At 40.8% G+C, this 23,376-nt stretch overlaps 1 protein-coding gene across 8 annotated transcripts in view; it reads right to left on the reverse strand.

Annotated features, from left to right (window-relative positions):
- The window catches only part of ST7 (suppression of tumorigenicity 7), a 135,124-nt gene that overhangs the window by 37,657 nt on the left and 74,091 nt on the right, over positions 1 to 23,376 (reverse strand). For all 8 annotated transcript variants that reach the window (XM_048946758.1, XM_048946810.1, XM_048946792.1 and 5 more), the window contains 7 exons: positions 21,189 to 21,271; positions 13,366 to 13,525; positions 10,404 to 10,458; positions 9,722 to 9,837; positions 8,506 to 8,581; positions 6,391 to 6,545; positions 3,044 to 3,141 (listed from right to left, as the gene is read on the reverse strand). In XM_048946758.1, coding sequence (XP_048802715.1) covers positions 3,044 to 3,141; positions 6,391 to 6,545; positions 8,506 to 8,581; positions 9,722 to 9,837; positions 10,404 to 10,458; positions 13,366 to 13,525; positions 21,189 to 21,271 — 743 coding nt within the window. The remainder of the gene's footprint in view (positions 1 to 3,043; positions 3,142 to 6,390; positions 6,546 to 8,505; positions 8,582 to 9,721; positions 9,838 to 10,403; positions 10,459 to 13,365; positions 13,526 to 21,188; positions 21,272 to 23,376) is intronic.

Genomic DNA, 23,376 nt, shown 5'->3' on the forward strand with positions numbered 1-23,376 from the left:
TGTGCTTCCACCTGGATACTCAGTGTCTCACTCAAGGGAAATTCAATAGCGCAGACAACTACTGCTCCAGTGCCTGCCAAAGAACAGAAAGAGCCTTTGCATACCCTCCACACATCTTGGCTTCCAATCAATGAAAACATAAAACGTACACCCAGCATAGTTTCCTTCTCCTGTAAAGATGAGGGAATCAGCAGACAGCAAAAAGCAATCCTTGCTCCTGAGCACCTAGTTTCTTGTCTTATTTCTTATTGAAAGCAGTAACATCCCCAAGTAAAGATTAGAAATACTGAAGATTTCCCACAGTCACCACTACAGCCTTTCTCCTCTGCACATACCAAATTTTCCAGCATTGTTTGGAACATGCTAGTTTAAATCCTCCTAACACAATCAGCCTAACACATGAAACAACCAGCACTGAAGATTTTTTCCTCTGGGATGGTAAAAGAGAGCTGGTTCCCTCACAAACCATATCATGCTCTATATAAAGAGGAATAAAACTGGAACAACTCTGGTGACTAGGCTGGAGCTATTCCAACAACACGCTAATCAAAATGAGCTCATAAGTTAACTCAATATATACAAATAGTGACAGCTGCTGGTTTCTATAGTGAAACATAGTAAATAGTTATCATCAGACATATAAGCAAAACCAACACCTATGTGTACTTAAATGACAAGTTTCCATAAAAATTACAGGTTAGTCATTCTGATTAATTCTACTGAACTAAGTGAATGAAATCAGAGCAGCAAAATCAACAAAATGATGCAATCTCAACATCAATCACAGAAGTGACAGATGCCTATTTGGTTTCAACAATAGAAGAAATAATTAAAACATCCTCAGTAAGTACTAAATAATCTGATTTTCTATTGACAGTGTAATAAAACCAATTACCCAAAATCTTATTAAAGTCACCAGCAACTCATTTTCTTTTCATTAAGGTGTTTTAAGCAGGATCTCTCTTTCTTACATAAAATTGAAGTAAGACAGTGTAATCCATCAGTAATTTCCTCAAGATGGCCTTGTATTTGCCATGAATTAAACACTCTCAAATATTTTATTTTTTCAAAGTGGTAAAGACTCACTACATCCCAATCATATTTCCCAGATGGTGTCATGAACCTCTTAACACTTCATTTCCATCATGTTCCATGCCTTGAGAAATCTGTTTTCAATCTTTCAAACACAAACAAGGCCTCCACCCTCCGTTCCATGATGCTAGACTCAGCATTCCCCAGCCAACATATTCTTCATGTGCTTTTCAGAGTGAATAAATTCATCTCCTCCCTCATCAATCACACAGAAACCATCAATGACACATTCATGTTCAAACTTCCTCATAAATATATTATTTATGTCATCCATGAATAAATAGTGGTGTGCATTCATCAGAAATAAATAGCTCCATGTCAGTCCAAGAAAAGCATCTGCAAAGCTGACTTGATGCTACTCTTGCTCTTAATGTGTTGGAGTTGTGACCTAGAGGTACTGTTGCTTTTATATTTCATCTAGGGACCTGCTAATTCTCAGCTCTGCTCACTCACAACAAAGAGCTCTAGAGGCATCTAAATTCAGTTTGGAGGATTTGGCTAAGTGTCTGCATGTGGAAAAATACAGAATGCATTCATCTGTGCTAAAGCTCTAGAAATTTGAAACTCTGTCTTTCTGCCTCTGCTGTCTTGCATCCAGCCCTTTTGTTTAGGATGATGCTCTTACAGAGGAAAGGGTCTTCAGACCTCCAAACGTCTAACAAATGATGTATTGACACCAACTGAGGAAAGGCCCATGGAAGATCTGTTCAGCACAGCCCTATCTACAAATCATAAGACACATTCAGCAGCTCACATTAAGCTCCACAAGTTGCCATAGTTATGATGTGCGACATTTGAACGTGAAATTCAAAATTGTATCTTTCTTGTATATTAGTGCCAGAACTTAGAATTTCCATGTTTCCACCAGCATTTCAGTGTTTCTCCCGGTGTGCCTGTGTAATGAAATTGATAAATAATCAGTGGAGCTGGCTGGACTGAAAACATTTTCTCCCAGCTGACTTTGCTGACTACGGGGCTGGAAAAACAGGTCTTTTCCTCCTTGTTCCTCTTTCTCACACTCATAGCTGTACAATGGCTGGGTTTTGACAAGTTCTTTTTCAACACCTCTATCTGTCAGCCTAGTGATTCTGAGAAGCGAGAGTTGTATGCCTGAAAAACTTCAACCAGAGACAGGAAACAAAATTGCTCCCCACTTGCCATTAGGTAGATTATTTAGGATGAGGACTAGCACCATGATGAACTCTGTTCAATGTTTTCAGAAATATCACCGGGTCACAGACTTGCTGCCTTGGGTGTGGTAAGTCACTGCCTCAAACTACTGTGTTACTCACCTGCGTGCAGGAGATCTCCATCAAAGTAGTGCCAGGCAATGCACAGCTATCTCTAAAGTTCAGCCTTTTATGCACTTGAAACTTATACAGAGCCTCATGGGGACTGATGCACTTACTGCCACTCCCCTGCTTGCTACTGTTTGATGTTTCAAATTTGTAGCCTACAAATACGGAATAAAATCATCCCCCATCTCAGAGGGAAATTATTTCACTACAGATTAATAACTTTCTTTTGACGTCTCGGCAATTAGTTTTGTATGAATAAATAACACTGTCCTCAGTTCTCAGCAGTGTCACAAAGAAGGAAAGGAGCCAAAATGCAGCTTTGCAAATCCAAACTCACTATGTGTCACAGAGGAAGTCTTGTGAAAAAGAAGCTATGTAACTTCATGACTGAATAACCAAAGGCAGCACTCTAACGCAAACATACCAGGATGGGAAATACAACCATCCATCTGGAATTCTGTGATTTTTTAGTGCTCCTTTTGCAACCTTAGAAGGGATGTGTTAACTTAGTCTTTATGTACATTACACATACAAAATGACTGTCAGTACAACTGCACGATTTAAGAGCAGATATTAATTTGTAACTGGCATATATCATTTCTGTGCTACTATTTATTACCTATGTATCAAAAGCAAATAAAATACAAACTCACATCTCTCATCATTTTCACTGCTTCTCTGGTCCTTCCCAGCTTTCTTGCACACATTGCCAGCCTCCTCTTAATATAAACTAACACATTAGTGTCCCTTCCTGCAGAAAAAGAAACATAATTAAGATTAAAAAAGACTTTTTTTTAAAAAGAAGTTCTTTAATATTCCAACAGAAAGTTTTCTATATAATTTTTGTTATTCACTATCATCAGTGCTTTCCCAATAATTCCAATAAACTCTCAACAAATTCAGCTGACTTAGAGATGATATCACTAAAACCAGAGGAATTACTCTGGATATACAGTGGTACAAATAAGGACCCATATGTTGGCCTTACACCTGTGAAATATAAGCTGATCTGAAGGCATGGAGAGCTCTGTAGGATACAGACCATCAAGTAATAGTCAGGGGAGTGGAACCCCTACGAAGTTAACACTGACACAAAAATGTGCAGTTATACAGACAGCATCCAATTACTTACCAGTTCACATATTTGGTTTAGACAGCAGTATCCATGAAAACTCCAGTATGTCTTTCCTTACGTTTTTGTAAGTTAAGTTGCACACGTGTTAATAGGAGATTCAGTAAACTAATTCCTCAGCTTTATTCTAACAGTTTTCTTACTTTTTGGTTATAAATACACCTGAACCTTCCTTTTGCTGAGCCTTTACTTGTTACCTCGCCACCACCTTCAAGTTCCTCACAGCTATGGATGGCAACTTTGCATCTCTCAGACATAACAATCCTGTGTGCTGGAAGGTGCCCCGACCAAGACAGAAACGAAACAGCTGCAGTAATTAATCTCTAGAATTACCCTCACTCTTTCACTGATCCTTGGTTTCTCATTCTCTCTCCACAATCCCAACGTGAACTTTTAACATACTTCTGGACCAACAGAAAATGTGTGGACAGGCAATCATCTATAAAATTACCATATCAAGGAAATATAAGACACTTGCTACAAATTATCTTCACGTATGCAGTCTGTAAAGATTTCTCTGTTCCTAACATTTTCAAGCCTTTCATAATAAGAACAAGATGTGCGCTGAAAACATTCCAAGTACCTACAAACTGTTTCAAAGCTGTGATTATGATTTTCAGACAGATCCAACAGCAGGCTGAAAGGTCTGACTTTAGAAGAAAAATAAGGGAGGGAAGGAATTTCATTAGCTGTATTTTATATTATGTAATTTCTTATCTCCGAATTGTTTCTTCTATATTTAATAAACAATTTATTAGTTACATCTGTTTCAACATGTTTATGTAGTGTAACTAAGAGGTATAAATTTCAGGCCAAGCTCCTTTCCAGACATTTCAGAAAAAACGGTGAAAATGCATTTATTTACTATGAAATCAAGATAACCTTTCAGTCCATTTTCTGAGGTGACTAATTATTTAGGGTGACTAGTACGGGCCACCTTAAACAAAATTGTCTTCACCTTCTATAACTGGAATCTTTTGGAAGAGATTGAACTGGCTGCCCAAAGTCATTATCCACACTTAAAATTCATGCCTGTCACTGAATGAACAATAGAACACCTTAACATACAGAAAAATTGAGCAATGTATTGTTGTTACAGTGATCTTCTCTCCCACTTTTCATCCCAATGTCAGCCTGAAGGATTAAAAATGGAACAGACTTCAGAACCAAGGAGTAACTGCAAAAGAGGGAGAGGAACTGTGGTCTCCTTACAGACATGTGTGTCCATGGTCCTTCTTCCCTAAAGAAACCTGAGGTCTTCATCTTTTAAAACCATGTCAATGCAGCATATAATCAGAAGATTTCTACCTGAAGTCTTGTATGTAAGGCACATCCTGTAGATGGAGTTTCTCTAACTCCTGAGGGTGCACGCTGAAATGACCAGAGGAAGGCAGAGAGGAGTGGGACAATCTAGCCTCTCTACCAAGCAACAGTCAGAGCCGGCAGTCAGCCTTCAGCCCTTCTTACTCTATGGCAGCATTCTTAGTTATGAGACTCAGCTGACTGCTTACTCTGCTGTACATCTGAAGGTTCAGGATGTCAACCTTGATGATGATGGTAGTGACACATATTATAACACACATCAGTTAAGATGATACCACACTTACATTTGCTTGCACAAACAACATATTTTGGACATCTTGCTCACCAGCATGAGAACTGTGACAGTCTTTCTGTGTAGTTTTCACAGAATTGCTGTCATTTTTCTGTGCTTATAGTGGATTGAGTGTATGAATTAAAGTTTCATGGGTAGCCTGCTAGAACCTGAAAACTGCTTCAAGGGCTCAGCTGCTCTTCATTTGTTTTTCTCCAAAAATAAGCAAATAATCATAAATGTATCATCTTAAATATCATTTTATATCCAACAAATGTTTAAAATACCACCTCCAAGATTTATAAAACCTCAGGCTTTCACGTATAGACTTGTGTGCACTTTTGAAACCAGAGCTGACAGACAATTTCACTTTGTACAATTTTTATCTGCAATCTTCGAATTATGTGACACAGCCAGAGGCTATGAATTCAAGTCCTGAGAATGTTACAGATGCCCAAAATATGTCAGTGCTTGTACTTACGTAATTCATTGGTATTATTTTTGCCTGAGGTAGTCACTGTAGACTAGAACTAACCTAGATCTGTTCATTTTGTTTATCTTTCTGTTCTTTTACTCGCACTGTAACCTTATGTATTTTCTTAGAATTAAGAAGCGTCTAGCAAATATCATTATAGCAGCTAAATCTCCACAATAAAAAATTAAAAAAAAATGAGCAAAAAACATCAATTGCATCAATTGCAAAAAATATCAAAAAAGCATCAATTGCAGCACTATGCTATTCCAGTTGTTAATGTTTCCATGACCTTTCTTAATGTATGCACCTAACTTTTCAAATGTCACACTGGCAAATGGATCTCATCAACTTTCACACAACAGTGTGCTGTACTTATTTATCATTACTGCTGATGGAAAAAGCTGGCAAAGCACCAACTCACCTCTGTTTCTGCTATTCTTTACTGTCTTTTCACATGAGCTTATGTTTTCAAAATGGCTAATGGCATTTTAGTTCAACTTCCTAACATAGTCTCTAGAATCTTCCGAATATCAAATCTCTTTTGGCTATGCAGCATTCCATTTTCTGTTAAGTAAGTGGTTTGCATTTTCTGCCATGACAGAAACGACGTATCTGTATTCTGAGTACTGCCAACTCAGTAACAGAATCAGACGAAAACAATGAAAAAAAATGCAGCCTATGGCCATATTGTAGCCAACATGAAATATCGAGTACATCATTCTGAGAGGTAAAAAAGATAAGCTACCACTACCAGAATTTCTCCCTTTTTAGAACAGCTATTTCTTCCACAGAAACTTACTGTGTTGGGCTTCGTACTGGGCACCGTGATGCTGCAATTGCTGACTGCGCCTGTAACAGCCCTCTCCAGCCTTCAGAGCTTGCTTGAACAGCTTCTCTGCTTCCACAATAGTTGTTGCTTCCTCTTCAGCCAAAAGAATATAGGCAGTGGCACATCTGCAGAAATGTCAGAAGAACCATGAGAAAGTTGCAAGAAGTAGAAACTGTACAAAGATATGCAGACAATCAAGCATGTATTGAATATGGAAGCAAAAGATTTTAGTGATACATCTTTCTCCTGACCCTTTGTAAATAGTCAGGCAAGTAGATAATGACTTTCATGTTGATACTGTATCATGCAGCAGCCCTAGTAAACTTACTGGAATATGTCCCAGGAAGTAAAACACTGTTTCACTAAGCAATATGGACTAAAACTCATTGGAGATCAAGACTGGTTTAACGGAAACATAAAATGTTTCCATTATTGCAATGATATGAAAAGAAGGGATCTCTGGAGATCATCGAGTCCAATCCCTCTGCTAAAGCAGGTTCCTTGCAGTAGTTTGTACAGAAAAGCATCCAGGTGGATTTTCAGTATCTCCAGAGGAGACTCCACAACCTCTCTGTGCAGCCTGTGCCTGTGCTCTGTCACCCCTGCAGTAGAAGTTTTTTCTTATGTTCAGATGGAACCTGCTGTGGTACAGCCTGTACCTGTTGCCCCTTGTTCTGTCAGTACTCAAAATGAGGCCCCAGCAGGACAGAGTACATGGGAAGGATCATCTCCCTCAATCTGCTGGCCATGCTCATTTTAATACACCCCAGAGTACCACTGGCTCTCTTGGCCACAAGGACACACTGCTGGCCCATGGATCTACAGCACTTTCAAATATCAGATCATGAATGTAATTGTAGAGGTGCCCCCCCATAAAATGGTAACTGGGAAATTTACTTTAGGAATACAGGAAAAGGTGAAATGCAGGGGGGAATCACTTCACTCATCTTTCAACAGTCTAATTTAGAACTATCTGTGTTCCTCCTCCTTTAAGGAGCATCTTCACAAAGCCATTCATTTCACCTGTGTAAATCTCTCTCTACAAGCATGATGATAAGCTGAGTTGAGAAGCTTCTCTCATTGCTATACAAGGAGCCGAGGTAACTACTTTGGATTTGACAGACACAATTTTAACAGCTGAAGTTAGGTGGGATACAGCATGCTGATTTCTTTCTGATACAAACAGCTAATACAAGGAGATCCTTGTTTATACAGAGATGGAATCAGGCTGCTGCTGTCTCCTCTAGCTGTGTTCCACACAGTCATCTATTGAGGAAGTGGTAAAAACAAGTCTGGGTGAAAATAAGACTCCATATGTGAGTAGAACGGAATAGGTGAACAGCTCACTGCTTGCTAAAGCCTTTTAAGCTATATGCTCTCTCAGTTAAATTGTGGCCCAGGAACAAACATTTATTTTTTTCCTTCTAACGAAACTAGTGAAGGACAATCTGTAAGGCATCAGTTTATGCAATTCTACAATGCAATACTCTCTGACAGCAACCTAAGGGAGTCTCCCCACTTTATGCACTTTGGCAACATTTGTACAGTATGCCATGCCAGCAAAGCCTCACAGCGCTGAGCTTACTGTGGGATCTGAGAATGCTACATTTCTCATTGGGGAAATAAATAACAGACTGAAAAAAACAAAAGTCCCAAAATATTACATCATCTTCCCTCACACTATCAAATGAATATTTCAGGAAGTGTTTACGAGTCCCTTCTTTCTTGCTTCTGTTCAGGACAACTGAGAAATCCAAAAGGGAACTCTCTGTCTCCATCCCATAAATAAACATATCATGGACTCACCAGGAGGCAACATAATTAACACTTTTCTGTGCTAACACAGGGCCTGATCCAAAGCCTGCTGGCATCAATGTGAAAACACCCTATTGTCATCAGTGCCCAAGGATCTTCTGGGTGGCTAACACTACATACAGCTGTGCTTCTTTTCCTCCCACTGCTGGACTTCCTGTGGCAGGCCAGTAATCATGGTTAAAAATTACTGTAGTAAAGCCCCTGCCCTAAGCTATCATCAAATGGATTTTTAAATGACAGAAAATAAATGTTAATGTTGTTGTCACTCACTCATTCAATTCCAAAGCTTCATGTGCTGCAGAAATTCGGGCTTGGGGGTTTCTCTCTCTCCAGGCTTTTTGCATTACTATTCAATAAACCAAGCAGAAAAGGGGCATATCAGTCATTATAGCATTAACAAGGAAAATCTATTGCATTTCAACAACAAAATTTACTGTTCTCAGCCTGACTCACTGCATAACATTTCAAAGACCTCAGCAATCAGTCAAAAGACATACAACCAAACGCTGAGCCTTATTCTTTCATTTAATCACCTGTTTTCCAAGGGAAAATCTGACAGATTGTGCCATCTGCACTGTTACACGCAGAGTGAGTAAGCAGCTTTCTCTTCTTGGGGAGGTAGATTCCATGGGGCACAAAAGAATACAAGCATAGTTGGGGTTCCTATTCCAGCTCCTTAATGTGCAGTTGCTTTAGGAGTATGTTAAATGAGACAACATTCAGGCTAATTAAGATGACCTCATAACCAGCCCATGGTATTCAGAAAATAGGATTCATGTTTCTCCTGTGTCAAAAAAGCACAGTATGCTCTCCTTTGTAATTACATCCACAGAATATAGTGCCCAACTGTCAGTATTTCTTGTCCTAAGAGACAAAGAAGATTTGTCTCTTCAGATGCAAATTCTGATTATTAAAATATTTGTTGTACATTTTAAGCTGAACTGAAGTATGCATGTGGACTTAACAATAAAGGCTTAATACAACTAAAGCTGCTTATATGAAATTAGTTTCTAAATGTGCTCTCATTTTTTTTTTACACAGCTTCTAACTACAACAGGGAATAAAGTACAGGACTCGGATTTTACGTAAGCTGTCTTCTGTCAGCATAGGCTAAGTGGAGTCTGGATAATGTAGTTCAGTTTACTACACTATAGCTGGAGGCAAATGAAGCTATATCTGTTTGGAACTGCTGCAAGAAATGGGAGGAAAGCATAAATCCTTATTTACGCTTTTAAATGGTACCTTGAACGACTCCATAAAGAAAGTAGAACATAAAAGTGACACAAACTTGAGAGCTTATACCTACATAGAGTCTTGCACAAATCTAGCATATTAGTAATAGAACAGCAACAGCTTTCCAGGCATGACCAAACTTTGTCTTCCTCCATCTGCCTGACAGAACTGAAGTCTGACTGTACTTTTCTTGCAGCAGTTCAAAGTAATCATTAACCTACTGGTAAAAATGGTTGCTCCCAAAGTCTCTTACTAGCATCAGCAGGCCGTAAATGATCCGTGTCACATGTAAAGAATGTCTGATGGTCCTGTGCTGAAAGATTCATATCGTAGTAAGTCAAAGGTTCTCTTCCTGTTACCCACGTATACCTGCAAGCATGCCAACAAAGAGACGTTTTGGTTAATGAAGTCACATTCAGCAAAACATATAGGAAAGAAGAGTCCTAGCTGTTAGACAGGCATAACCCACTAAGGAGCCAAACTCCTAACACAAACACACTGCATTTCACTGTCCTGTGATAGAGCTACAGTAGCTGAACATAAGCGAGGATGGTGGGAGGTAATTACTGGCAGTGGCTAACACACCTATTCAAACGCTAATATCACACGAAATCTAGATATAATTCATCAGTTTATTTGCTATAGCTGATCTGAACAGAATTACTGCCACGTCTTAATGTGCCACATCATACTGCACTTAGGTTTTCCAGTTTTTCTAACGCACCAAAAATTACAGAACTGACAGCTGCATGTGTATGAAATGCATGTGTATGAATTTAATTTCCTTTTCCTTCAGAAACATTTTACAAATTGTAGGAGAGCCTGGCATGATCAAAAGCATCCACAACAGTTTTTCTGTTGCTGAGTTAGATTAATGGAAATGTTCAATTAAGGTCCTTAACCCAAATCCATACCTGTAACATCACAGCACTTACCGATTATATTCAGCTCCTCTGAACAGATTTAAGGGATTTCGCCAGACTTTGCATTCTGTGATAAACAGAAACACACAACAATGTATCTCTCCCAAATTAAAACTTGAGGTTTATCAGAAACACTGGTTACCTTCTAATGAGCCTTAACAATCCCACTTTATTTTCTATAGGCACAAATGGAAAAAATAAAGAGCATGAGATGCAGGCAACCTGACTGGTTGCTCTTTTCTTTTGAAATGATAATTTCATTGCAAGTCAGTGTTAATAAATGACATCATTTCAGACAAATAACATCCAACAAAGCACCAAATGCCAGGTGAAAACAACACCGATTAGTGCTGGGACTCACATTTACCATAAGGCAGATCTGAAAAGGGCTCACACTGGGTTACTGCACTGAAAAACAGCAATTAACTCCATCCCCATGGACTTGTTATTCCTACAGAAGAACTTCACTGCTTAGTTGATACTGTAAATCACTGAAAACCTCAGCTACAACTGCCAATTTTAATCCTTCCTTAGCTTATCCATGGCAACATCTGCTAACCTTACTTAAATTATAAGCACCCCAGGGTTGACAGAGTAGTCTAAAGTTGATTGGCAGAGAAAAGTCCATTGCAAAGGTTTGGTATTTCATCCATGTCTCTCAGGGGAAAAAAAAAAAAAAATAATAACTGCAAATTCTTAATGCTACAGGTTAGGAAGGGATAAAAAAGAAGTCATTTAGAACTCCAAAAAAATCATAAAATTAGCTTCTATAGCTTTTGAAAAGCTGAGCTCTTAATTACAGCTTCTGTTGCTTTAATTAAACACCAGATTTGTTCTCTTGATTTCAATGAGGACAATTCACTTAAGCAAAGCTAAGGCCAGAATGAACTCAGCGTTTGCAACAAGGACTCAAGAGGCTCATTGTGAAACCCAGTGCTGCCTTGCCATGTTAGTGGATGACCCCTCATCCATTGCTATGCAAAATCCCATCAGGAGAATTGAACCTGCAGCATTTTGCTGGCTGCCCTCCACCACCAAATGTCAACCAGCACATTTTTCACAAAGAGGTTCCAGAACATCATTTCTAAACAAATCACTGCAGCAGTTTTCAGGAAGTATATAGAGTCAGCAGGACATGTACCCAACTTCATACAACACTCATATGTTATGTCAGGTCCATTAAAGTACAAGACAAAATGACAGGCAAAGCCTTCCTCTGCTTTTATGGACCTGGCACTTCTGAGTATGAGGCTCGAGTGTCAAGGAGAGAAAGCATTTTACAGAAACTGTTTGCAATAATATAAAACCACTTGCAGCTACACAAAAAGTCAGGCAGCATAGGCGGCAGGTCCCTGCACTGCGTAATGTGCATCAAGCACTGACATGGGGAAGGGAATTTGTTTGGGAAGACTAAAAGCATTGATTATGTGTCTGTGCCTTTCAGCCAACCACTCCAGGGTAACCAGTGTTGGAAAGCTCCATTGGTTTACTCAGCAGAAGCACTCAATCAGAATTCTGCTGTTCAGTTGTGCAGCCAGAGGGTATGGCTGTTTGACAAGCTTCAGTCTGACAGCTTTTCATAATACAACTTTCAACACACAGCAAATATTAAATTAATATCAGCCTCCTCAGAACCAGAGCTACAGTTCAAAGGTTTGGCTTACTCTGCAACAAACAGTATTTGGCAACTGCTATTTGATCATCCTTTTCCCTCACCTTATTCAGACTGAGACAACAGGACTCTAATGGAGCACAGAAGCACTGTAGTAGGGGAGCTGGGGAACAAGAAGGGGAAGCTCAGAAGGCATATTACCATCTTCTGTCCTAGGTCTGGCACCTGCCTGGCTAGTTAGGCATGATGTGCTCTTTGCTGCTTTTGTCTTGGTATCTGCTGGTACTGTGGTTTCAGTACAACTGTTCTTCCAGTGTTCTCAAAGGTACCTACTGGAGCATTCTACAGCAGTCATACATCTACATGGGGAAACATGGCAAACCAAGTACAAAAGCCATCTTCACTCTGCTTGGCAGTGAAAGAAATATCCCTGCGTGGATTCATGACGGGCTCAGAAGGCTGCTTTTTCTGCTCCATTACAACTTAATAACACACTGTACCTATTTACTGAATATTGCTTTTTGAGCTCTCTATTCAATGGTCTGCTTTTGAGCATCCATATCTGCACGAACAGCAGCTCTCACAGACACGCTGCACACAGACACTGTTAGAGGGATCTGTAGCACTGTGTGCCTGTGCACTGAAGGCAGAGCCATTCCCTGCCTGCTTCTTTATATCAGCAAGTCGAGATGCTTGGCTGAGCCTCATTAGCCAAAATACTGCGCCTTCTGCTTTAAAATGCCCAGAGTTATTTCAGAGCTGCTGAAGCGTGACTGAAGGCACTGATGAGTGCACACAGGTGTTTCCAAGCCATCCCATGCTTTCTGCCAGTTCACCCAAATCTAATATCCTGCACCACGCAGTGCTGCTATTCGTGGCCTCTCCTCAGATGGGAATGACAGCAGCTGACTTTGCAGTGCTATACCAAGTCTTCCCTAAATGGAAATACCCAGCAGAGTGCAAGGGGTTTTGAGGCCGCTTACTTTATTTAACTCGTGAGTTCAAAGCTAATTTCTCCTTGCTTGTTTTCATGAGGAACGCTGAAGCGAAAGTTGCCAGGAATAGCTCAGCTGCTTAACAACACATTCTCCTTAACTGAATATCTTCTTTTTCGCACACATTTCCCCATTTGTCAGTTCTCTGCCTTGCCCAGAGAGGCACAGAGGGCAGCAGAGGAGCAGAGCGAAGCCCTCGGGTCTCAGAGCAAGCAGGAAGACGTGCTGGTAACTGTGCAACACACAGCGGACTGATTTGAAAAGAAGGGATCAGGGTGAGCAATTAATGCGGCAGTTCTGTACTTTATCTTCGGAGAAACGCCAGAGCCCCCTGGCACGGCACGGCGCGGCACGGCGCGGCGCTCACCTGACACACTCTGCCTGCTGGAGTCCGCCTCGCCGTTGGCGGCGTTGGCCGCGCTGGGCGCGCTGTTGTCCACCCCGCCCAGCAGAGGGCGCAAGTGGCTCACCGAGACCTGCTCGATGAAGGACGTCCCGTACTTGCGGAAGTACCACCACTCGAAGATCTGCAACACACACACACACGCACGTCAGCGCGCCGCTCGTGACCGCCGGCAAAGCCCGCCCCGCCCCGCCCCGCGCCCTGCTCCTGGGTAGCTTCAGAAAAGGGGCTTGCGGACGTGAAAAACCTCGGTAACAAATCCCACGGAACGCAATCCTGTATCTTTTAAAGCTTCGTTGTTCGTTTTGAGGTTTTGTCTTATTCCCGACCCCGGTTTAGCACACCAGAAGATTATTCACGTAGCTCCATCTGGAAAATCACAGCCTAAATATGCTGCATTTTCACAGAGGTATTACATCCCTGGATAAGAGCAGATCGTCAGGAAACCACGCAAACCTTTGGAAATGGGGACTGCTTCATACAAATAGGGAAACGGCTTTGTAAAGTCTGCCGGTAGGAGTGCACCTAACGGGCTCTGCAGCTGCACCCCCACCCCCAGCAAAACGTCTGCGTCCCAACAGAAACACAACCCAGTCAGACGTGGTGGTTTCGGTCTGTGGAGAAGGCAGAAGGGCTGTGCGAACACACAGAGGTCATTTGGAAAGCTAAACAGATGCTCACAGAGAAATCAGAACATAAACGCATCCAGATCTTTGTGAACTCTGCATTCCAGGCAAATCGACAAAAGCCCCGCAGCCTGTGTCGCTCCTGCTCAGGTTTCACAGCGTGTTTGTCACCATACTCGTTCCCTAGGATAAACCTGTAGGAGCACCATGGTGGGAACCTTGTGAGCCGGGGGCAGAACTGTCAGGGAATCTCACGGTTCCTGCTTTGCCCTGTACACCTCTCAGGCACCCATCACTGTGCTGCCTGCCTTTCTCCAGATGCTAGAGGTGGCAGCTGGGGAGGTGGTAAAGGAGAACCTTTGGTTTTAGCTGCTCTCGTGCCCTTACTAACACTGCCTAAGGGGTTTAGAATTTAAATCTTGTGATCAAAGAGAACTTCATAGCCTAAGCAGCCAACACAAACCCAATCATCAAAGAAAGACTGTGCCATAAGATACAGTAACAGCTCAGCTGTGAATACATGTTTTTGTTTTGTCTTTGGAAACTTTGAAGCTTGAACACAAGTCAAGCCACAGCTGTACATGTCCAAATCAAAAATCATAGTTTTGTACAGAGACACAGGACACCAAGAAAGAGGATCACAAAATAACAAAATCTGTAACAAAATCACGGGCCAAAGTACAGCTGCCCAAGCAGCTACTCTCAACTATTCAGCTATAGACTGTGTCAACAGAGCTTCATCCTTTGAGATCTGCCTTTAAAAAAAATAATAAAAAACCATAATGTACTAAATTCCTTTACATTATTATTATTACCATCATCATCATTATTGTTACTTCGATCCTAATCAGCTTTTACATAAAAAGTCAACAAAACCTGGAGAGAGTGCTTTTAACCCCATTTACACTGCAAAAATGTATACAAGTTGGGAAACTGTCACACTGAAATTCAATGAACCTAGGATACAACAGAAAGAATGTATGTATGAAGGTGACTGCTACGGTGCAGCTGAGTGACTGAAACTTGTCAAAGCTGCTGTAGTTGCAAGTTCCTCCCTAGTCTTAAAAATATATTAATTATGCTTAAAAAAGAGAATCATTGTTGAGTGAATCTAGAGCTAGGGAATGTCAACTAGATCTCAGTGCATATTGTCTCTCAGAAAATGAAGCCATAGAGCATCATCACAATCAGTCTTTGCTTGGAGTAATTTGTTCAGGGTATATGAGAGGATAATCTGTAATTTGGTGTTGAAGTCAAAACAACAAATTGCACAGAATCTTCGCACCTTTCTTAGTGTCAGCGGTTTTGAAACCTGACTTCTACAAATCAAATTTGATTTCTAGCTATACCAGCCAGTTTAAAAGCAATGCGAATCCAACAAGCTTTTGACAGACAGATGAGAGATCATCTGGCATAATAATAGCTAACTACAAGGATTATTTATCCACAGAAAGAGATCTGGATCGGAGAGGAAAGTGGGGAGAAGAACTGCCTCTGAAAGCAAAGGTGGTCCCTTTAGCAAAAGGTACTGGTGGTGAAAGGTGCCCCTGCCCATGGCAGGGCCTTGGAACTAGATGACCTTTGAAGTCCCTTTGAACCAAACTCTTTTGTGATTCCATCATACATTTCTCTCATATACATACATATACTTTCAAATCAGAACAGGGTCAAATATCTCTGGACTCCCAAGGGGTCTTTGAAGCCTTCACAAAGGCCAAGTTAAAATCTTGTTCTGAGCATTTCCAGGTTTGTGTGTTTAGAAATCCAAATCTAGAGTTTGTTTTTTATTCTGGTAGAGATCATACCTAATGTAAGAGTATCTGATCTTGGAAAGCTGTAATGATTTCTAGAAGTGCATGGCTATGAAAAAACAGCTGGTAGTTAACAGAGATATTTAAGTAAAATAGGAATTGGCTAATCACTCATAAGTCTCAATGCATTTCAGATACTTATTATGGACTTTTTTTTTTGCCTTTGCTTCTCTATGCAAGTACTTTTTTCCCCCTGCACTACGAAAAAAAACCCCATTCTCTTTCATATCTCTGCTCTCACATGGAGGCAATCCCAGATTGCTTTATCTCTCTGTGTAACAACAAACATATTCTGCATCACTTGGCTTATCAGATCTTCCTGCCTCATTTTTCAGCCCAGATACTCCACCAGAAATGCATCAATTCGCAAGGGATGTTTTTGATGGCTGTTCTCACTGGACTAAATAGCGATGTCTATCAGTGATATGAATTATGCTTTCCTGTTTATCATATCCAAGACAGGAATCCTCTCTTATACAGCAAATACTCTCTGTAGTCCTCACCCAGAGTGTGTACTGAGTCTTCAACCAAAACAGTAGGAAGTTCCCTAGCAGGCAACTTCCACAGCTCAGAGTTCTCATTCAGACTTCTAATTAGGCATCTCTGTCTCTGAGGAGTAAGGGCTGGAATACTTTTGTAATCTGAGGGCTGGTAACAACCAATCTAATGGATCTAACTGAGGCTTACTCCCTCGAGGAATAGGATAATGATAGCAGAAGATTCAATGGTTAAGCCTCTCAGATAAAAAAGATGGGAGAGCAGCACATGCTTGACTGGCTCAGTCATCCAAGCTGCTTTTTAGCACACTGCCCAGACTGTGCCAACTCTCCCAGACAATGACTGGGCATGTTTTAGGGATATCACAGCCCAGGGGCTGTTTCCAGTAGACAGTAAAGGCAAGATCCCTGTTTTGGTAGGCAAGAGTGTTCATCCATATGGATGTGACTATACAATGCTCTTGGACAAAGAAAGCCTCTTGGCTGTTTATTTAAAATCTGTTTATTGAGCTGCTAGGGATAGCCAGTTGACACACACAGATCCTACAGTCTTATCCAACCTGATTCTAAGAAAAAAATTGCCTCTGACCATGCCCTTAGTGTCCTCAATGGCAGTTTTGAAGGCAATGCAGCCCTATTCCTTCTGGATGAAATTCATCAGTTGAGCATCTTCTTAGCCTCTGCTGCTGGTTCTGGGATTCCTTAAAGAGTAGATACATACATTGCTAACAACCAGCTTATTCAAAATACCTCTGTACTTATATTTTACCCACCTCTGGAAATATATGGCCTATGTGTAATATTTCTCTCAGCACTGGGTAGGCTCCACTTACTTGTCTGTAGACTGAGGTATAGACTGTACTCCTACAGACTTTTCCTGTCTCATCTGCTGGCAAACACTTTCAGTTTCTTAGGCACTCTCTCCCATGGACAGATTTGCCCTTCTTGACCTGTCAGCATCCACTGAGCAAGTCAGAAACTTAGAACAACTACCACGTGCCAGTTTTCAACTGCCAAAGACTGTCCTTGTACAATTGTCAGACTTTCAGGAATTACTGGGAATGCCCAGAACTCAGTCACCTCTGCCTCTCTGCAGGAGACTACACAAAGGTAATGAAACAAGCAAAAGAATGTTTAATATCTAAATATATATATATATATATATATAAAAGACAGGTTCTTTCTGCATTATTTAGGTCCTCTTTGAGACATCCTTCACTAGCACACCTGCGATAGGGACTCACATAGACTGTGCCTGCACTTGGGCTGCAGCAGACAGCCCAGCTGCTCAAGACTAGGTAGTATAGCCTCAGCATCATGCTCTACCCCTGTGCTGACTGCCTTGCTAATTCTTATCTCCAAAAAACCTGGTATTTGTTGAGTTTATTGCAGAATGTTTCTCACTGTGTAGCAGAAAAAGGTTATTTATCCTTGGAGTAGAAAAACAAAGCATTCTTGGTTGACATTCAAGACCGAGATTCATTGCTGCTGTGTTTCGTCAGAACTGAGACTCTATCAGTTTGCAATGCAAGTGCCACCATTATTTTGCTACGCAGCTTTCACTCCAGTGCCAACACGTTACATATGCAGCCTTCTTGGGAAACCTCAGTGGCATGCAGAAACACAGTGCCAGCTTGCAGCATTTGCTGGACAACAGTTGTGTTTCATGCTGCCCTACCTGTGAAAAACTTCAGCCTTTCTTAAGACACCAGGTATAATACAGCAACGTTGTATTCTGTGAGTCAGAATTAGTTTTTACTAATTTGGAAGTAACTGTGGTGGAATCAAGTTTCTAATGCAATATTTTAAACTGCAGCTTGGGACCTAATTTGATTTCTATTTTTAACATCTAAAACAGTGCAGGGATGAATTAAATATCTGCTAAGTTGTTCATTTTAAGCTATGTGCTCTAAAGTAATTATTATGGAAGAGAGTTGAAATAGAAAAGACTTCTGTGCTATTGTTCTGTGCTATCCAGAAAAGTCAAGAGATCTGAAATTCTTGCGCCATATCACTTTGCTTACAGTTAGGCCAGATTTTTACCTAAACAATGAAAACAAAGTAAGAGACAAAATAAGACAGGAGAGGAGTGTTTTGCAAAGGAGTCACATAGCGTGCAATTCCCCAAACTGAACTCTGTAGAGTCATTGTTTCATGATCCAAACATGGAATAGGAAAAGCATTCACTTTCCCATCAGTTGCCACACTTCTGAAATGATGGAATTTTCCATCATTTCAGAACCTGCAGAGCTGTGATTTCTCTTTCTGATTAGGAACTGTAGCCAACCAATAATGGAAAGAAATCAGCCAGCCCATATGGTGGAAAATTCCAAGGAATATTAGAACATGTAGTCTGACAGATACCCTAGCAATGTAGATTTGTGAAGAGAATGTTTATTTTACGAAGGGTTTCATTTTATACTATCAGCAGGACTATGAATCTTTAGAACTGCAGATGCTGCGTTGTGTGACAGATAAGTGGGTGGTGGTACTGTGGGCAATTCAGTCTGTTACAGGGCCATTGGTAAACAGCAAGATTATGAAGCAGTAATAAATCTGAAGCATAACTGGGCTAGTGACTAGCTAGCACTACCATTCCAGCATCTACCATTCCAGCATCTACCTAGCTGTCCTTCCTGATGCCTGGGCTATCCAAGTTGCAGTTTCTTCTTTCCATGACCATCTCAGTTGAGTTCTGTTTCCAGCACTGAATTTACAGACCATACGTTCCCCTCAGCACAGACACTGGTCCCTACAGTCTGATTACTGGCTGTCAGCTACCTGGCCTGTTTATCTTTTGCACGTATGGGATGGTGGCATATAAGCATCAGACAAAAACTGACAGTAGTAGCAAAGCCCTATGAAAAAGGCTCTCGGCACAGAACAGGCTTTTAGTTTTCTTTAAGTCTTTGTCTACACTTCTATCTCTTCACTGCTCCTTTAATTTACTCATAAAGAACTTTGCCATGCACCACTTACTGAATTTTTCTGGCTAGGGATCACTCAATTTCATCTCTTCTATAGATGCCCTTTTCCCCCTTCATCACATCATCACTACATCCTACCCGTTTCTTGTACTTTCCATCAAAGTATCGCACTTAGAAATTTCTTGCTCACAAGTCTCTTACTGAGCTCCTTCTTCAGAGGTTGCCTTCACGACCACAGCACAAAGTGTACTACACCTGTAATCATGCTATACTCAGGGAATTTCATTACAGAGAATTTAGTCTTTCTCTATGGTCTTAGCTCCTCTTTGATTCTTTATCTCCACAGACACAGGCTCTTTTTTTCTTGCTGACTCCTCCAGCTGCCTTCACCATCCAACAGCAAGTACGGAATTGTGCCTGTGGAACCCACGTACTTCCCTCATTCCTCAGCATCTTGTTGCTGGGACCTGGCCTCTTGAATCCTTCTTTCTTCTGGGTGAGATTACTGAGATTACTGAATTTTACATTCAGTATCCTCTTGCTGTGCATATGAGTAAGTGAACTGCACTGAACAGAACCCAAGTCTTATAGGCCTGCCTCCTGAGCCTCAGTGTTCGCATTCTGAAACAACTGATGTCTCCAGAGCTCTGTCCTGTGCTTTGGGGTTCAATCCATATAATCTCGATGAATGCCCAAGGTACAAACATTAAGTAATTGCCTTCTGCTACAAATAAGTCCCAAAGCAAGGCAGAGCAGCAGTGCACCTGATGCTTTATACCTGAAATCATCTAAGTGATGAGTCTCATTGGCATTTAGGAATCAAGGATGGCATTTCTCTGTCTACATCTACAATAAATAACGTGGAAGTAAGTGAGAAATCGTTTGAGGTCAGCAGATACACAGTGATGCTAACCAGCTCCTGGTGATGTTTCTCTTCTTCCATTTACCACCACGGTAACTAAACACCTAAAACTGGCCTTCTGGTCTTACAATTAAGAGCCTAGTTTGGTATGGGGAGGGAAGGTCTACAGCTTTCATCCAGCAGTTTTTAAAAGCATGCACTTGGTTTTAGACACAGGACCTAGGGCTGTTAGAACAAAGTAAAATAAAGCAAAGATGACACTCCCTTCTGTCAGTTAAAAGGCAGCACTCAGTATCCAGGCCCAATATAAGGACAATATCCTAAGTACTCCTTAGGGATTGTTAAGATTATTTTTCATTTCAGTTTGTTTCTCTGAAAATATTGAGCAAAATCCAGAGCAAATGCTTTGTTTTGTACTCCTGTGCTATGATGGCATAATGACTTGTTCCATTATATCAATATGTGTGCTGAAGCTCTCAGGTATTATATTCTGGAGAAGGTTTTTTTTAAGGGGTTTGAAAACATTCATTAGACCTTTAAACAAATAGGCAGACATCAATTGAGAAAGATTATAATAGTAAAGATCTAAAATAATCATCCCTTTGAATTTTTGCCCTAAAAGTAGGTTCATTGCTACCATTCTGTTTGCTTTTCCTCTAGTAAATCCTGCCTTAGCTTTCTAAAAGGAGCAGGCTAAGCTGAGAGAGATGGTGCCTCTCCCATTCCTCTTATCACCACTCTCTTTATTTCTGTAGTACCTGTCAACAAAAAGGCTTAATGCACAAGCACTTGTTCTGATTTATTACAGGGTTGTTTGTTAGTGGGACACAGTGTCCTTCAAGCTTTTTTTTCTCCTAAGGCATATTGTGATGAAGTATTTTCTCCTTTTATTTTCCCCACAGAAATAGTGCTAAATGTATGCACTGCAGAAATGTTAGATTAGAAAAAAAATATGGCACCCATTAAAGGTCTAAAAAAAAACTAATGACACCCACAAAGTCTAACATCCCATTCTGGATAATAAAATACATTGATAAAGTAGTATTAATATATCCAGTACTTACCAAAATAAGTCCCGAGATTAATGAGGAAGTGCCCGTCAGGGCAACATAGAACTTGGGGGTTAACGTGTTCAAAAACATACTCACTGGAAAAGAAAAAGAGAGGAAACCATGAGTACAAGAGCAGGACATGCTCTCCTTTTGTGTCTCCTCTTCCTCCCAGCTGTTCTCCCACTCCAATTAAGTTATGAGTTTAATTCTGACAAACAGGTTTAAAGAACATCCTGTTTCATCTGCCCAACGCAGCAAAGCTGAACATTAGACTGCCACATGCTGAGTTTTCTTTTCACTGCAGAGTCAATCAGAAGGCAGTGTGAAACAGTTGCACACACAGATGGGTCTTTGCCATCCCTGTCAGCGTTCCACTGCCACTGACTGCAGGATTCCCCACGATGCATGGAAGAGATCCATGCCAGGGTTGGCATCAGTGTGCTGCCTTCAACCTTGTTTCAACACCCTGCGTGATCCTGGTGAAACCACCAAGACAGATTTTTTAAAACCTCTTACTTTTCATTGCCTCCATTTGCTTTCATGATCTTGCTTGGAAAATAGGAGATAACAGCATTTCCCTAACCCATTCCTCTGTATTAATATTTGTGGACCACTCAAATGGTACAGCTATAGTGCATAAGTGCATAAAACAGGTTATGAAAAGACCTAGCAGATCTTGTGATACAATTATGAAAAAAAACACCAGCACCACCATCAAAACTAACAAACAAAAGCAACCGACAAACAAACCAACCCAGGATAACTATACAGATAATCTGAAATCCAAGGCAGAGGCAAAGCCCAACGAGCTGCAAGGAATAACAAATCCATTTGTACGCGTTCCTGGAAATTCAAGCAACTTTTTAAGTCATTTTGGAAGCTGCTGAGAGAATCATCACGTAGTCTTGCTCAGCCCCTCATGGAAAATCCCAATGGGTTTAAGAAAATAACATAATCTTTTATTAGTTTTAGGATACTCTTACAGAAGCTGCTAGGGAGCATTAGAGTTCTTTTGCTAAATCCCAGATGTATTAAGAAAACTTTTCAACTACCCATCAGTTCATCACTTCCATCTTCTATGAATGAAAGTGCTGTTCATTAAACTACACAGGAGGTTAGAGCATCATCTGTGAAAAACCTCACTTAGTCTTATCCTTAACCAATCCTGAAGTACTTCTCATATACTCCCATGTGTACATTCATATATACATATTTGTACGTGTATGTGTGTGTGTGCAGGCAAAACACCCTTGCATCTGTGACTGAGGAGAGAACAAACAACAGTAAGCAGGTAAGTTTAAAGGCTTCGAGCAGATTACTGAACAGGCATTTAAAAACGATGATGACAGAGTTGGATATGTGGGCAGGAGGCCCCCAGCTCATTCTGTTCCCTTCACAAATGACACTTGCTGAAATCAATGAAAACGGAGCCAAAAAATGAGAAGACAGCAACAGCATGATACAAATCATCAAACACACAATTAATTTTCCATGACCAGTAAAATAGAAAATTGTTTTCTAAAAGTGATTGAAACCCTGCAAATCAGCTGCTTTGCCTGGATTTCAGCTATTTACTGGTTTTAGGGTTTTTTTTTTTCCTTTTCCTTGAAGATGCCATAAATTATTAAAATGTATCATGTTGTGCTTCACAGGAATAGCACTAAGCACACAGCAAAGGTCTGGTCTGTGGGTTTTAATTCCATCTAGTTTTTCTTTCACAGATGAGAATGGTGCTACATTGTTGGCTGGAGTAGATCTGCACAACGTTCCCAATCTTAACATGTGCCATGCAGCTATACCGATTTATACCAGCTCTGGCTCAACAGTTGGGATTTTCATACATCTCGTTGCTTTCTTTCCTGTTCCCACTTATTTTTTTTTTTTTAAGGCCTGATACAAATCGGCTCTGAAATAGCAGTCCCTGCTTATCCCAGTCCCAACATCCATAAAGAAAGAGGAGGAAGAGAAACACCAAAATAGCTTCAGCATCTGCAAATGACCCACGAGTCCTTTGGAAGAAACATTGCTCATTCTGGAACGCAAATGTAAAGCAGAGACATAGTCAGTGTCCCCGGGGATATTTCAGACAGCCAGTGAAATTGTTTCTTCTGCTTAAGTCAAGACATTTCCAGGAGACAGCGCCCTGTGAGGAGCATGGCTGTGCATACCCTGCAGTAATGTGGAGAGCTGGGCAGCAGGA

This window comes from Lagopus muta, chromosome 1 (genome assembly GCF_023343835.1).
Source record: "Lagopus muta isolate bLagMut1 chromosome 1, bLagMut1 primary, whole genome shotgun sequence".
NCBI classification, from domain to species: domain Eukaryota; kingdom Metazoa; phylum Chordata; class Aves; order Galliformes; family Phasianidae; genus Lagopus; species Lagopus muta.